The 14,198-nt window shown below is 38.5% G+C and overlaps 1 protein-coding gene across 1 annotated transcript; it reads left to right on the top strand.

Moving 5' to 3' along the window:
* The first annotated feature begins 354 nt into the window (after positions 1-354).
* Positions 355-4,001, top strand: LOC113349647. Its single transcript, XM_026593653.1, has 5 exons — positions 355-781; positions 841-1,524; positions 1,660-1,790; positions 2,196-2,854; positions 3,260-4,001. Exons 1-5 carry the CDS (start codon positions 355-357, stop codon positions 3,999-4,001), a joined length of 2,643 nt encoding a protein of 880 aa, XP_026449438.1.
* The last annotated feature ends 10,197 nt before the right edge of the window (positions 4,002-14,198 follow it).

Here is a 14,198-nt window from a genome sequence, read left to right as displayed (position 1 = left end):
TTCGCTTCCCTCCCTAAACCAGCCCTTCTCCTCCTCTTTGTGACCGAAGCAAATCCGAAACGACCATTTCTTGGTTTAGGCCGGAGTTGTACAGATTGATCTCTCGAATCTAAAGTACTCTCGTGCAGTACATTTGTTTGGGGTTTAGATCTGTTTCTCACTCACCTACCGGAATTACCAAAATTGGCAGAAACGATTTTCACCTTTAAACAACTATACAAGGAGATTTATGAGATCTTCAAGAACATTCAAGTGAACATACCACTTCTTGAGGCGATAAGGAAAGTTCCTCGTTTCGAAAAGTTCTTGAAGGAGTTGTGCACTAAGAAGCACAAATTGGTCGGTAATGAAGTTATGTATGTGGGTGAGAATGCTTCCGCGTATCTTCAAAAGAAACTTCCACCAAAGTTAAAGGATCCCGGTAGTTTCACTATACCATGTACAATTGGTAAAACCAGGTTTGATCGTGTTTTACTAGACTTAGGTGAAACTATTAATGTTATGCCTACCTCAATATATGAATCGTTAGACCTAGGTCCTCTCAAGGATACCGGTATTATTATTCAACTTGCTGATAGGTCCACTACATATCCTAAAGGGGTTGTGGAAGATGTTTTGGTGCAGGTTAACGAGCTGATTTTTCCTGCAGACTTTTATGTTCTAGATATGAGGGACGAAGATTCACCCTCGTCTACACCGTTGCTGTTGGGTAGACCTTTCATGAGAACTGCTAGAACTAAAATTGATGTCTTTAGAGGCACCATAACTATGGAATTTGACGGTGAACCCATAAGTTTCAACATATTTGACGCCATGAGATACCCGAGTGACGTTTTTCAGTGGATGTGATTGATTCTTTAGCTCAACAAACGTTTGAGTTAGATGGTGGTGATGCGTTAGAGAAAGCCATAATGAAAAGTTTAGATTGTGGAAAGCATAATGACATGAAAGTTGACATAGAAATGTGTGATGAGCTTAAAGAAGTCATTTGCTCTCTTGCCGCATTACAAGAACTCTCACCTAGGAATGATGTTTCTTATATTTCCTTACCTTGTACTAATGAGAAACTCTTTCCGTCTATTTTGCAGGAACCTTTCCTTGAATTGAAACCTCTTCCGGGTCACCTCAAGTATGTTTATTTAGGTGATAAGGAAGAGTTACCGGTGATTGTTTCCAACAACCTCACCAAGGTGCAAGAAAACAATCTTATTCGTGTGCTAAAAGAGTACAAGTCTGCCATAGGGTGGACCATTTCCGATATAAAGGGAATCAACCCTTCCATGTGTATGCACCGAATACTTCTTGAGGAGGGAGCAAAACCAACTAGCGAAGCTCAACGTCGTCTGAATCCTCCGATGATGGAAGTGGTCAAGAAAGAAATCCTGAAGTTGTTGGATGTAGGGGTTATCTATCCCACATCCGATAGCAAATGGGTAAGCCATGTCCAAGTCGTTCCAAAGAAATCCGGTGTCACGGTGGTGAAAAAAGAAGATAATGACCTAGTTCCAACTAGAATTCAGACCGGTTGGAGAGTGTGTATTGACTACCGGAAGCTCAATTCTACCACCCGAAAAGACCATTTTTCCTTACCTTTTATTGATCAAATGCTTGAGAGATTGGCTGGACACTCTCACTATTGTTTTCTTGATGGTTTTTCAGGGTATAATCAGATTGTAATAGCTCCGGAAGATCAGGAAAAGACGACCTTTACTTGTCCATTTGGCACATTTGTGTATAGACGTATGTCATTCGGTTTGTGTAATGCTCCTGGCACGTTACAACGTTGCATGGTAAGTATATTTTCAGATTACGTTGCTAGCATCATAGAAGTGTTTATGGATGACTTTAGTGTGTATGGCGATTCTTTTGACAAGTGCTTAGATAACCTTACACTTATACTTAAAAGATGCGTAGAAACTAATCTTGTGCTTAATTGGGAAAAGTGTCATTTCATGGTGAATCACGGTATTGTCTTAGGCCATATTGTATCCTATAGGGGGTTAGAAGTGGACAAAGCCAAGATTTATGTGATTAGAAGCCTACAATACCCCACAAATGTGAGGGAGGTTCGCTCTTTTCTTGGCCATGCAGGTTTTTATAGGAGGTTCATCAAGGATTTCTTCAAGATTGCAATGCCCTTGTGCCGATTGTTGCAAAAAGATGTGACCTTTAATTGTGATATGTAATGCAAGAAGGCTTTTGACACCTTAAAGGAGTTGTTGACTACTGCACCCATCATCAAACCGCCCGATTGGAGCAAACCCTTTGAGTTGATGTGTGATGCTAGTGACTACGTTGTTGGAGCCGTGTTGGGACAGCGAGATGGTAAAGTTCTGTATGCCATTTATTACGCTTCTAAAATTCTTAATGGCGCACAAATCAACTACTCAACCACTGAAAAGGAGCTCTTGGCCATAGTGTTTTCACTTGAGAAATACAGATCTCACTTGGTGGGTACGCAAGTGATTGTTTTCTCTGACCATGCCGCGCTGCGATACTTGCTAACAAAGAAAGATGCTAAGTCGAGGCTCATTAGGTGGATACTACTTCTTCAAGAGTTCCATCTCCAAATTAAGGATAAGAAGGGCAGTGAGAATACTGTGGAATATCACTTGAGTCGACTGATTGCATCCGAAGAAGCAATTCCTTTGCATGATAGTTTTCCAGATGAGCAACTCTTTACGGTGGATAGCACAACTCCATGGTACGCTGATATTGTGAACTACTTGGTGACGGGACGAGTACCTAGTACCATGTCAACTTTTCAGAAATTGAAACTCAAGAAAGTCTCCAAACGATATACATGGGATGGACCATATTTATGGAAGCATTGTGTTGACCATATAATGCGAAGGTGCGTCCTAGAATCCGAGTTTCATTTTATTCTTAATTTGTGTCATTCATATGCTTGTGGAGGCCATTTTGGGTCCAAAAGAACGGCACTCAAGGTTCTTGAGAGTGGTTTCTATTGGCCCACTTTATTCAAAGATGCATACTTGTTTTGTAAAGCTTGTGATAGATGCCAACGAACCGTCAATCTAGGTGCTAGAAACCAAATGCCACTAACACCAATTCTCCCCATAGAGATATTTGATGTTTGGGGAATCGATTTTATGGGACCTTTTGTGAATTCAAATGGGAATCTTTATATTATTCTTGATGTTGATTATGTTTCTAAATGGGTGGAGGCTAGAGCCACCAAGACTAATTATTCCCAAGTTGTTTGTGAGTTTGTGAAGTAACAAAAAATATTTTCTAGGTTTGGCACACTGCGTGTGGTGATTAGCGATGGAGGTTCCCATTTTCAGAGATCCTTCCACGCTCTCCTCAAGAAGTACAATGTTACTCACAAAGTTGGAACACCATATCATCCACAAACAAGTGGACAAGCTGAAATTTCCAACCGGGAGATTAAATCAATTCTAGAGAAGACTGTGAATACTATAAGGAAAGATTTGAGCTTTAGACTCAATGATGCTTTATGGGCGTACCGGACAGCGTACAAGACTCCCATTGGAATGTCTCCGTTTAGGATGATTTATGGCAAACCATGCCATCTTCCCGTAGAACTTGAACACAAAGCTTTTTGGGCCATCAAGATGTGCAACATGGAGTTAGATGCCGCGGGGAAACAAAGAAAGCTTCAACTCAATGAGTTAGAAGAAATCCGCAATGATGCATATGAAAGTTCGTGCATTTACAAGAAGAAAACTAAAGCTTTTCATGACAAGATGATTTCTCGGAAAAGTTTTGTTATAGGGCAGAAAGTTCTCTTATTTCATTCTCGTTTAAAGTTGTTTCCCGGTAAACTTAGGTCCCGATGGGTTGAACAATTTGTTGTTACTAATGTGTTTTCTCATAGTGCGGTTGAGCTTTCTAGTCCAAAAACAAGGAAGATTTTCAAGGTGAACGACCATCGAGTGAAACCATACTATGAGCAATTTGTGACGGAGAATGAAGAGGCCATAGAATTGACTGATCCACTTCCTCTGGAGGAGTAATTGGAGCTGAAAGTCGGGCTGATGACTTTAAACCAAGCGCTTAGAGGGAGGCAACCCGCTTGTATCGTATTTCTTACCTTTCATTTTTAGTTTTTAGTTTTTGTTGTGTTTTATTATGTTTGCATCATATTAGGAATTCCCTGTCTTGAATCATAGACTATAGTCCGTTTTCCATTGAGGACAATGTCATGTTTAAGTGCGGGGGAAGTGTTTCATAAAAAAAAATTGATGTAGGCAAAACTCCGACTTTTAGAGAATTTTGAAAAATTTAGAATGAACACTAGCCTTTCTAAGTAGATGGAATTTTTTCTTGACGGTGAGGTCTATATTAACTGAGTCGGGATTAGATGCCGACGAAATAGCTTGTTTAGTGTTTATTCTCTATTTTTCAAAAGTAGTTATGAGTTGGAGTATAGGTTTTGTAGGTAAACCTCTAGTAAACCTTCACGAGACTATAACTCGTCCACTAGGGACGCTTAGTGGTTTAAAGGCTTGTTACATTGCACTAAAAGTAATCGTAGCCTCGACGAGACGGAGTTGTTGTATATTGGATTAGTTTAATTTGCTCGAGGACTAGTAAAGATGAAGTGTGGGGGAATTTGATAGGTGTCTAAAACACCCAATTTTAGTAACGCTTTCTTACACTTTTCTTCTTAGTTCTCTTGAAATTTTGTATATTATGTTTGTTTTCTTTTTTTTTTTAGGTACAAAGGCTTGAAGTTGCGAAAAGGAAGGAAAAGCGCCACTAATTTTGTCTTCTCTTAATGTTTTATATCAGGAAAATTCCCCAGACATGAACCCATCGTAGTTTCAATTTGGTTGCACCAAAATGGAACTTGTGTGGAGGTCATGTGGCCATTTCATGGAGTGCATTTCATTTATAAAAAAAAAACAGAAAAAAAAGAAAAAAAAGAAGAAGAAATAACTCAAACTGTGAGTGGACTTCACCTCAAGGGAGTCACACATATGCAAGAGAGAAATTAGGTCTCAATAGAAACCAATGTTCCAGGTGAAGACTCATTTCCTGTTTCAAGAGAGATGGGTTTGAAGAAATTCTGAGCTCGACGGGGGACGATGAGACTGTTCTTAAATGCTTGCTGTTTCGGCTAGGGTAGAGTTTGAATTTGGTTGAACTGGATATGTATGGGCAGCTGGTGGTACAATATCAGCAGAGAAAGGGGATCTGAGGCTACAGAAACAATGAATTTTGGATGAGAGTAAATGGTCTTGCTGTCATCGACTGTGGTGAGCAGATGAGGAGGATGAAGAGTATCAAGAAGCTAGAGCTGTGGGAATGATGGGTCTCGAATTGAGGAGCACAAGGTGGAGTTTCAAGACTATATATCAGCTGAGAATACAAGAGAGAAGTGTTGCTGTTATCGGGGACTGAATGTGAAGATTATGAATGATTTGCAGTTCCTGGAAGAAATGGAGTTATGGGTTGTGTATGAACTTGGATCTGCAGGAATTGGAGAGCTAGAGAAGATGATTTCTTAATCAACAGCTGCAACATCAGCTTCTGCTCGAAAAATGTTTGAAGAATTGCTTGAACCATCAGTTCTGCACCTGAATATGTTATTGCTGCAGTTGATTCTTGTGCTCTGGTTGTAGGGGATTGAGATGGGGAAATTGTATTCTGGGCAAGCAATGGCAATGAGAAAATGGATCTGGTGATACAAGGGACATGAGTGTGTATATGAATGAAGCACTCGTGTAAGAGCAGGAGATGATGAAAGAAGAGTGCAATTTTGCTGGTAGTATTTGATCAAGTTTTGGTTGAGAAGGCTGGGAATGGAGTTTGATTTTACAGAGAAGTGGAGTCTGAAGCTGCAGAATGGAGTTGGTGGTGAGTTAGATGAATGTCTAGGTCAGGTACAACTACAGGTGCAGAGAGTTGCAGCTGCATTTGAGGTGCTGCAAGTGATGAATTTCGAAATGCAAGCCTTAAGCTATGGTGCTATTGGTGCGTTGTAGTGCATCTCGACAGCTCTGTAGGCAATGTAGGAGGTTCGTTGGCAGTCGAGACGAAGAACGAGAAGTGCGGATCTGCTTTGTTTATGTGCAGTTCTGACCATGGTTCAATGGCCTTATATGAGGGCTGTTTGGCAGTGATTTTATGATACTGTGTTGGTGATACTTATTGCTGAGTCTATGGCCAGGGTTGTTTGCTGAATCTAATCCAAGGATGAAATGGGTCGAATCTGTGGTGGTCATGGTTAGTTTTCTTGGCTCAATGGCTGTGTATGATGGGTCACTTGGCAGAGGCTAGTTGCCATGGGTCGAATGAATGTTTGGCCGCATATGAGACTAAACCTAGAAGCCTACAGGATATGGAGATACGGGTACCAGTTTATTTCAGGTATGAAAAGAGTTTCTTGCCGAGAAAACAGGGCACAAGTACTATCTTTGCGGCTGATTATTGAGATGAATGGCCGTGATTGCTGGTTGTTTTTAGAGTTAATATTAAAAAGGAAAGTGGGTATGAATCAAGTCACGATTATACAGGGCAGAGAAGCTATATAAGGAGGCGCATAATACAGAGAAACACTACCTCTTTTGCACCAGTTTTCTGCATATCTGCTCGACGAAAGTTCTGAAAGAAAAGCTGCAACCTGAACCTGTTTTCTGCAGCTGCTTAGTACTTCACAGTGGTTTGCTTTCACAAGTTTTTAGCCATTGAAACCTTATTTATTTTGAATATATCTTTGTGTTTAAACCAAGAACATGAGTAGCTAAAAACCTTATTGATTGGGGAGGATTTCAAAACTCCGAACATGTTTTATTAATCAAATCTTAAGCAAGTTATTCTTTCATAAATATTCTTTTGTTGATTATCTTTTACCGTTTATATGACCATGAGGTGTTTGCTAGGTATCTAAGTGCGCAATTATGTATTTTTATGCAACTCTAATGCTAGTATTGAAAACATTAATCCGTAGTTGTTATAGTGATCTTTACATAAGTAGCGGTGCACTATTAGTTGTAAAGGGATTTTGTATGCAATGGTGTGTAAAAGATAACCCTAGGTTAACGTGTCGAGCTTATGAACATGTGGCTAGGAGCAACTTGATTCACAAATTTATTAATTGATTGAATTACATCTAGAGAGCTTATTTTAGGTGGTTCATTTGATTAGAATCCGCTAGAGAACTTATTCTATGCGGTGATTTAAGGAATCTAAAAGATTAGTTGAGCTTATAACTTGTCTAAAGTTGTTAACAATCGAAATTTATTGAAACTGAAACTTGTGTGATTAATAATATCTTGTTTGGTAGTGGCGAATGAATCTCTAGTCAATCTCATCTCATAATTTGAAGTACAATCTTTGCAATTTTCAGAATTTGTGTCTTTCAACAACAACAATTTGTCTTATAAAGCAACTTAAAACTCACACCTCCCTGTGGACTTGAACTCGACTTGCCTTACTACTTCTGTATAGAATTGTGTAGCATAGAAGATTGTTATTGATAGGTTGACAACCTCATCACTTGGTTCTTCCACTGATCAAGGAATTACCACATATCATGGAAAGAAGAAATCTTCTAAAGATGTCATTAATGCTACACACTCTAATCATTCCGGTGATCAGAAAGTATGTTTCTTTTGTGATTCAAAAGGACATGTTCAACGGAAGAGCAAACTGAAGTTGAATGACAATTACTTTGGTCGACTTCAACACACCTTAGATTTAATACTCAAAGGTGTAACTGACATGCGAATGTCTAAACCTATTGGTTTTAGTACTCATCCTGTGAATGCTTCCAGGAAAGTCAGTTCAATATGCTCATCGAACATTCGAACTAATTGTAGTATTAATACAAATCGGTCAAGGAGATTTCAGAAATGTTCTTCTCAACCTAAAGTGAAGGATGATGGTCAAAATGTGAGAAAGGTGACAGTAGAAGAAAACAACAACGGAGATATGAAGGACAATCTTTATCTGATAATTGAAGGATACAAGGGTCTTATCAACAGGCTGTCAACATCCTCCATACAAACTTCTGGTAAGGATTCAAACTTAGTCTCATATTTTGACGATAATAAGTTTTATGATACGTTTTTACATCAAAAAGGTTTTCCTCCAAAAATTAGAAGGATCAAGAGATTAACCATGAACATCATTCATTTAATGAGCTTAGGGCTCATACTTGTGCTAATTAATCACAAGGATTGAAATCTTACTCATAAAAAATCCTGCTGAGTAAGATTATTTTATAAATATGTATGTATGCTGGAAAAATATTCTCTATATTGTTTGTGCTACTCTATTATCGGTTGCTAGCCAACTTTTTCCACAAGCATTGTTGCATAAGTCCTTTAATTTTAAAAAAATTAGGTTCATTTGCTTTTTTTTCTTTCTGAAATTATTTTTGGTTTAAGAATGTTACTCTTATGCTCTAAATTTTTCTCTTGTGAGAATATAAAATTTATTGAGCTAAGATTTGTGAAAATATTCACTTAGCAATATTTTGCTTTGCAAACTATTTTCTTGGTTTGCCTTTTCAGTTGACTTAGTGTTAGGGTTGCACAAGACCCGCCCACGATACCCAAACCCACCCGTACCCGCTGAACCTGTGGGTATTTAGTCCATACCCGCCCGCTGTGGGTGCGGGGTTGGTTATGAAAAAAAACCGTTGTCTGTGGGTGCGAGGTTGGTTTAAGCTAATACCCGCCCAAAAAATCCGCAGATTATATACCATTAGATAAAACTAATCATAGACGTCCATTATGAAACCCTAATACTAGTAGATAGGATAACTGATAACCCTCATTCACTTTCTACACTCTTCTCTCTATTCGGCTCTCCTCTTCTTCCTCCTCAGTTCTTCTTCTTCACCTACGAACGACGATTACCAGAAATCGACAACAAAAATTTGAATCTTCACCATAAATCGACAACAATCGAAAAACCAACAGATTCTACACTTAATCTTCATCTGTGAACTTCCTAGGTATGAATATTTTGGAGGTTTTGGTTTTTTTTCTCACATAATCAAGGAGAATAGAAGTTACTCTAAATACTTGCATATAAAGCGGGTTTAAACCCGTTTAAACCCATACCCGCCCAATCCGTAGCGGGCGGGTAACAAAACCCGCCGCTGTTTGTGGGTGCGGGGTTGGTTATTAAAAAAGAACCGCAGTCTGTGGGTGCGAGGTTGGTTTTATCTTATACCCGCCCATACCCGCCAATGTGCAGCCCTACTTAGTGTCTTTCGTTTTTGGGTCAAGTCTGTGTTCGTACGGGTACCCGTGTTACTTGTCACGAACTGTCCTTAGAAACCCTAAAATCTTATTCTCCGAGAAACCATTTAAATATTGAACCTATTGACTCACGTACGCGTACTCTAGGTTATTTTTTTTTCTCAAGAATGTCTTCACCTTCTCGCACCTGTGATTTTGCAAGAGGTTTTCTTGATAAAGGTACTGGTTTCGAGTCCAAAAGGAGGAAGAAAAGAACCCTAGTAGAAGTTGACGATCAAAAACCTGATGCCTCATGCTACTATGCCTATACCCATGAAGATATTGAGAATGAGGATATGGTTTCTGCTAAAGTGGTTTATGATTTTCTTAAATACTTTGAGGAAGCAAAACCGCAACTCGTTGATACTATAAAGGGTCTTGATGTGTTAAGAACTGAGTTGAAAAAGGTTAACTCTGACCTTATTTTCATGAAGACACATGTTAAAGATCTTCTCAATGAGGATATCTTCTATGAAGAAGCAGTGGATGCTGTCAGTCACAAGACAAAGGACTCAAGACTCGTGGGGGTTCCGGAAGTGATCCTTGATTTGAGTTTATGGTTTTGATTGCCTTAGGAGTCATTGTTCCTTTTTAGCTTGTTTATTTTGTCTAGGAAACTCTTATGAGAATTTATTCTTGTGTTTTAAGAAGGATAACTAGGGTTTGGAATAACATATATTGTGAGTACACATATCTATTTCCAACGATTTTCATCTTGCAATTTTTTTAGATTTATTTATTTACATTCTAAATTTTATTTGGAAGATGATTTTGCAGTATTAATCTTTATTGGTTTTATATATTGCAAAAATAATGTTATGATATATGTGTGTTTACGTTCTTGAACTATGATTATCCCATATATGTCAAAAGTTAAGTCTATTGTGTCCTTATGCAAATATTGATGGAGAATATAATGAACTTTTGAATTATATGTCAAAGATTAAGTCTATGGTATCATTATGCAAATTTTGATGAAAAATAGAATGAATCTTTGAATATTCCGCAGTATTGATCTTTCCCTGATCCACTTCTATGTGAAAGTACTGTACGGCTCCGTAAGTTTTCCTATGTTGAGCATTTTCGATTAAATTAATCATTGAGGTTCCTTTATGGTTAATTTAATTGAGTTTTCTGGATACAAATCCATGTTTGATGTGATTTGTTAATGTCCAAAGAAATCCTTTTTTCTTGTAAAAGTAAGGTCGCTCTTGTTGTTCTTTCGGGAATGACATTTTATGGGGCGAAGTTCTTAATTGAATTTTTGCTTAATTGCCAAATATTTGTGGGGAGTGCGGTTGTGGAATATTTTAGGAGTTATCTTGTATCTTTATAAACTCCTTGATGAATACACTAAGTTTCGACTATGTGAAATCATCGAAACAAAGTTGATATGTTCTTTTTTAGTCATGAAGTATCCCTATGACAATTTCATTATGATCCCGCTAGTTTTCGTATCTATAATGGTTTTGGAAAAACCTAGGTTAAAGGAGAATCGACTCTAGTCGCAACTAGTATCACACATGAGGTGTGTGGATTAGGTTTTCCAGTTGCTAGAGTTCTCCCTTATATAGTCTTCAAATCAGGGTTTGATAGCTTTGAAACAAAGCAATCAATATTCACCGTTATATGAAATCCTGATTTAAGATTCAAGCTAAGTTTGCTTAAAACCAAAGCAATATCTCTCCACCGTTAGATGGTCTTAGCTTGTTACACACAAATAAAATATACCTTCATTTAGATATAGGTAACCGTACCTAAACGTGTATATTGATTTGGGTCAACAATAGTTAACCAAAGTTAGCCATATGAACCTTTTATATTAACCACATTCATCTAACACTTCTAGATCAAATATGATGATCAATAAAACATGAATATGATAATCAATAAATCTAATTGTGTTACTCATAGAGTTTTTCAATTGTTTATATCTCATAGAACTATATAAGAACACAATCGACACATAATCGGATTTGATTCATGATTGTACAAAGTACTTATTCAAGAATCAATTCATCAACATTAAGCCACGGTTTGCAAAGATTGTATTCACTAATTTATAAATGTACTTGTTCATGAGTATGAAATCATACTTAACCGATTTTAGAACTTTAACCAACACAGTTTGTAAACGGGTACGCAAACTTAAGTTCCGGACTTTGGTCTTGCCCGACAGTTCGCAAACGGGTATGCATATTGTCGTACCAGACCTAACTCAGGTGAAACCGTACGTGTACTGGTATGCATACTTGGTTCCCGGATTTTAACAGTTAAAACTGTTCGCATACTGGTGTGCAAACTTGGTTTCTGGACCCGATTCATACCACAACAGTTTGCATACTGGTATGCATACTGTAATGTATCCAGACAAAGGTTAATTGTTCTAAACTCCCATTTCAATCATTGAAACATCCTTAGAAGACGATATAAGTAGTTTTCAAGTGATGAAATGATCAATACGAAACTATCCGAGTCGACATCAAATGACTGTCTCACAAAAATCATGTAAGATGTTTCAAGGCAATTTTCACATGATCATATTTTGACGTATAATTTAATTTCCAACAAATAAATTGTTTCCAACTAAACTCGTCAAGAATAATGATGAACGTGGTCAAACCAAAAAGATTTCAGCACACATCTCGAGAAACCGAAATATCAAATGTATAAAATATTAAAGTCTATATAGGTATACGACTTAGTCTCAATAGGAGATAGAATAGATTCTGAGTGATAGATGAGTTTAAGTCTCCACATACCTTTTGTTGATGAAGTTCCTCCAAGCTATGCTTTGTAGATCTTCGTCTTCAATCGATGAACGCCATGAAGTCCAAAGCTCAACTACACATTCTATCCTAATCCGAGAAATAGCTATAAGTATATTAGAAATCAAGACTTATAATTTTGACACATAAACTTGACAAACAAGCTTGAGATAACAATGCTTGAGAGTTCGACCGAGCAGTTCTCTAACAGGTAGGTCAGCTAAATGGTTACTCCAAATGTCATAGCTCGACATAACATGCACTCCTCCGAGAGCCATTAAGGGACAAGCAGTAGCAGACTTGCTAGCATCATTCCCAGGAGAAGATAATACTATGCTAGACATTCCTGGAGAGTTTCCGGAAATCTCTTTTGTCAAAGAAGGAGTGTGGCTGTTGTATTTCCACGGTTATGTTACCCCTAGCAGTAATACTGGAGGATCTGGTGTGGTCATGGTATCTCCAACCGGTGAGATCTTTTCGCATTCGTTCAAGCTGGATTTTCAATGCACTAATAGTTCAGCAGAGTATGAGGCTTTCCTCATAGGGTTGTCACTAGCCAAACAAGTAGTACCAACACACCTGGAAGTGAGAGGCGGCTCAAAGCTGTTGGTCAATCAAGTGAATGGAGTATACTCGCTCAAAGAGGTAACCCTGTCCCCTTATAGAGATGAAGCACAAAGGCTATTAAACTACTTTTCTGACGCAACCACAGTTCATATCAGCCGTAATAACAATAAACACGCTGATTTCCTGGCTACCCTATCCTCTAAATTACGTTTTGAAGGCCTGAAAGAGACTCTGACGGTAAAGAGATGAACCGTGGAATCGACAAGGCTTTCACAACCCAAGGATACTGAAATCGATGATTGAACAACTCCGATTATTGAAGAGATTAATAGCTCGCTTTGTCAAGGAAACGTTGGTCTTAAAACCCTAAAAAACTCCTTCATGCTTCATGTAGTATTATACTACAAAAACTCAGATGGATCCTTATCAAGATGTCCGGGAGATGAAGAAACTCAGCTACAACTTAAGCGTGTTCACGATAAAATATGCGGGCAGACGTTAGTGGTGACTCTTTACCGACGTCTCCAACGCCTCGGATACTACTGGACGGATATGGAGACCCAATCCCGAATATTTCAAGGATCCTGCTCAAATTGTCAGGCGCCACCATATAACTGGAAATTCTAATCGTCAGTTATGATGGGGACTGGAGAGAACCATACATTAGTTACCAGTGAGATAGTGTGCTAGCTATTAACAAAAAAGACGCAATTAAGATAAATCAGAGATCCAAAAGATTCATATTTCATGAAGGAATCTTATACCGCAAGAGCTTTCGAGGAGACATGTTACGATGCTCGGCAAAGTCTGAAATCCCGACTATGTTGAGGGAAGCACATGAGGGTGAACACCAAGGAAAGAAGAAGTTATTTCTCTAGGTGAATGAAAATTATTATTGGCCAACTATGGAGGATGATTCAGCAGTGTTCGTTCAGAAATGTCACTATTTCCAGATCCATGGTAATCTTATCCATACATCATTCGCTCCTTTCATTCAGTATGGACTTTTTATAGTTGGGGACTGGATATTATTGGGAAAATCAATCCCCAGTCGTTAAAACAACACGAGTACATCATAACTGCAACAAAGTACTTTACTAAATGGGTTGAAGTTATCCCTTTCAGAGGAACCACTAGAGCGACCATTGCAACATTCATTAAGGAATACATTATCTGTCGGTTCAGCGTTCCTAAGCACATCATTAATGATAACGGTACCCCCTTCGCCAATAAGCAGGTACGGGAGATACTTGAAGGATACAGTGTCAGGCAATTATTTTCTACTCCTTACTACCCTCAGGGAAACGGGCAAGCCGAGAGTAACAATAAGACCTTAATCATAATTCTTAGTCGGACAGTGCCCGATAACCCCATGACATGGCATGAAAAATTTCTTATGAAATTGTGGGCGCATCGGACTGCACCTAGGAGCTCCACTGGAATCTCTCCCTACTCACTAGTCTATGGCGCTGACGTTATTCTCCTGATAGAGATCAAAATCATGTCGGCCAGGATTGCAGCAACAAGTGGTGTCAACTGGAACGAGACTGAAGCATAAAACTCCAGGATAACAGAGTTAGACACTTTGGATTCCAGGAGAACTAAGGCAGAAAAGCACACT

The sequence above is a fragment of the Papaver somniferum genome, chromosome 1 (assembly GCF_003573695.1).
Source record: "Papaver somniferum cultivar HN1 chromosome 1, ASM357369v1, whole genome shotgun sequence".
Taxonomy (NCBI): Eukaryota; Viridiplantae; Streptophyta; class Magnoliopsida; order Ranunculales; family Papaveraceae; genus Papaver; species Papaver somniferum.
The sequence above is the reverse complement of the archived record's forward strand: the minus strand, read 5'-3'. Positions and strand labels throughout refer to the sequence as shown.

What these genes read in the sequence shown, in the direction of transcription:
- LOC113349647 (XM_026593653.1), top strand. Translation starts at nt 355, where the DNA reads ATGTATGTGGGTGAGAATGCTTCCGCGTATCTTCAAAAGAAACTTCCA. An exon ending in CATAACTATGGAATTTGACG is followed by an intron (nt 782 to 840) that starts GTGAACCCATAA and finishes GACGTTTTTCAG; the next exon opens with TGGATGTGATTGATTCTTTA. An exon ending in GTTGACCATATAATGCGAAG is followed by an intron (nt 2,855 to 3,259) that starts GTGCGTCCTAGA and finishes AATATTTTCTAG; the next exon opens with GTTTGGCACACTGCGTGTGG.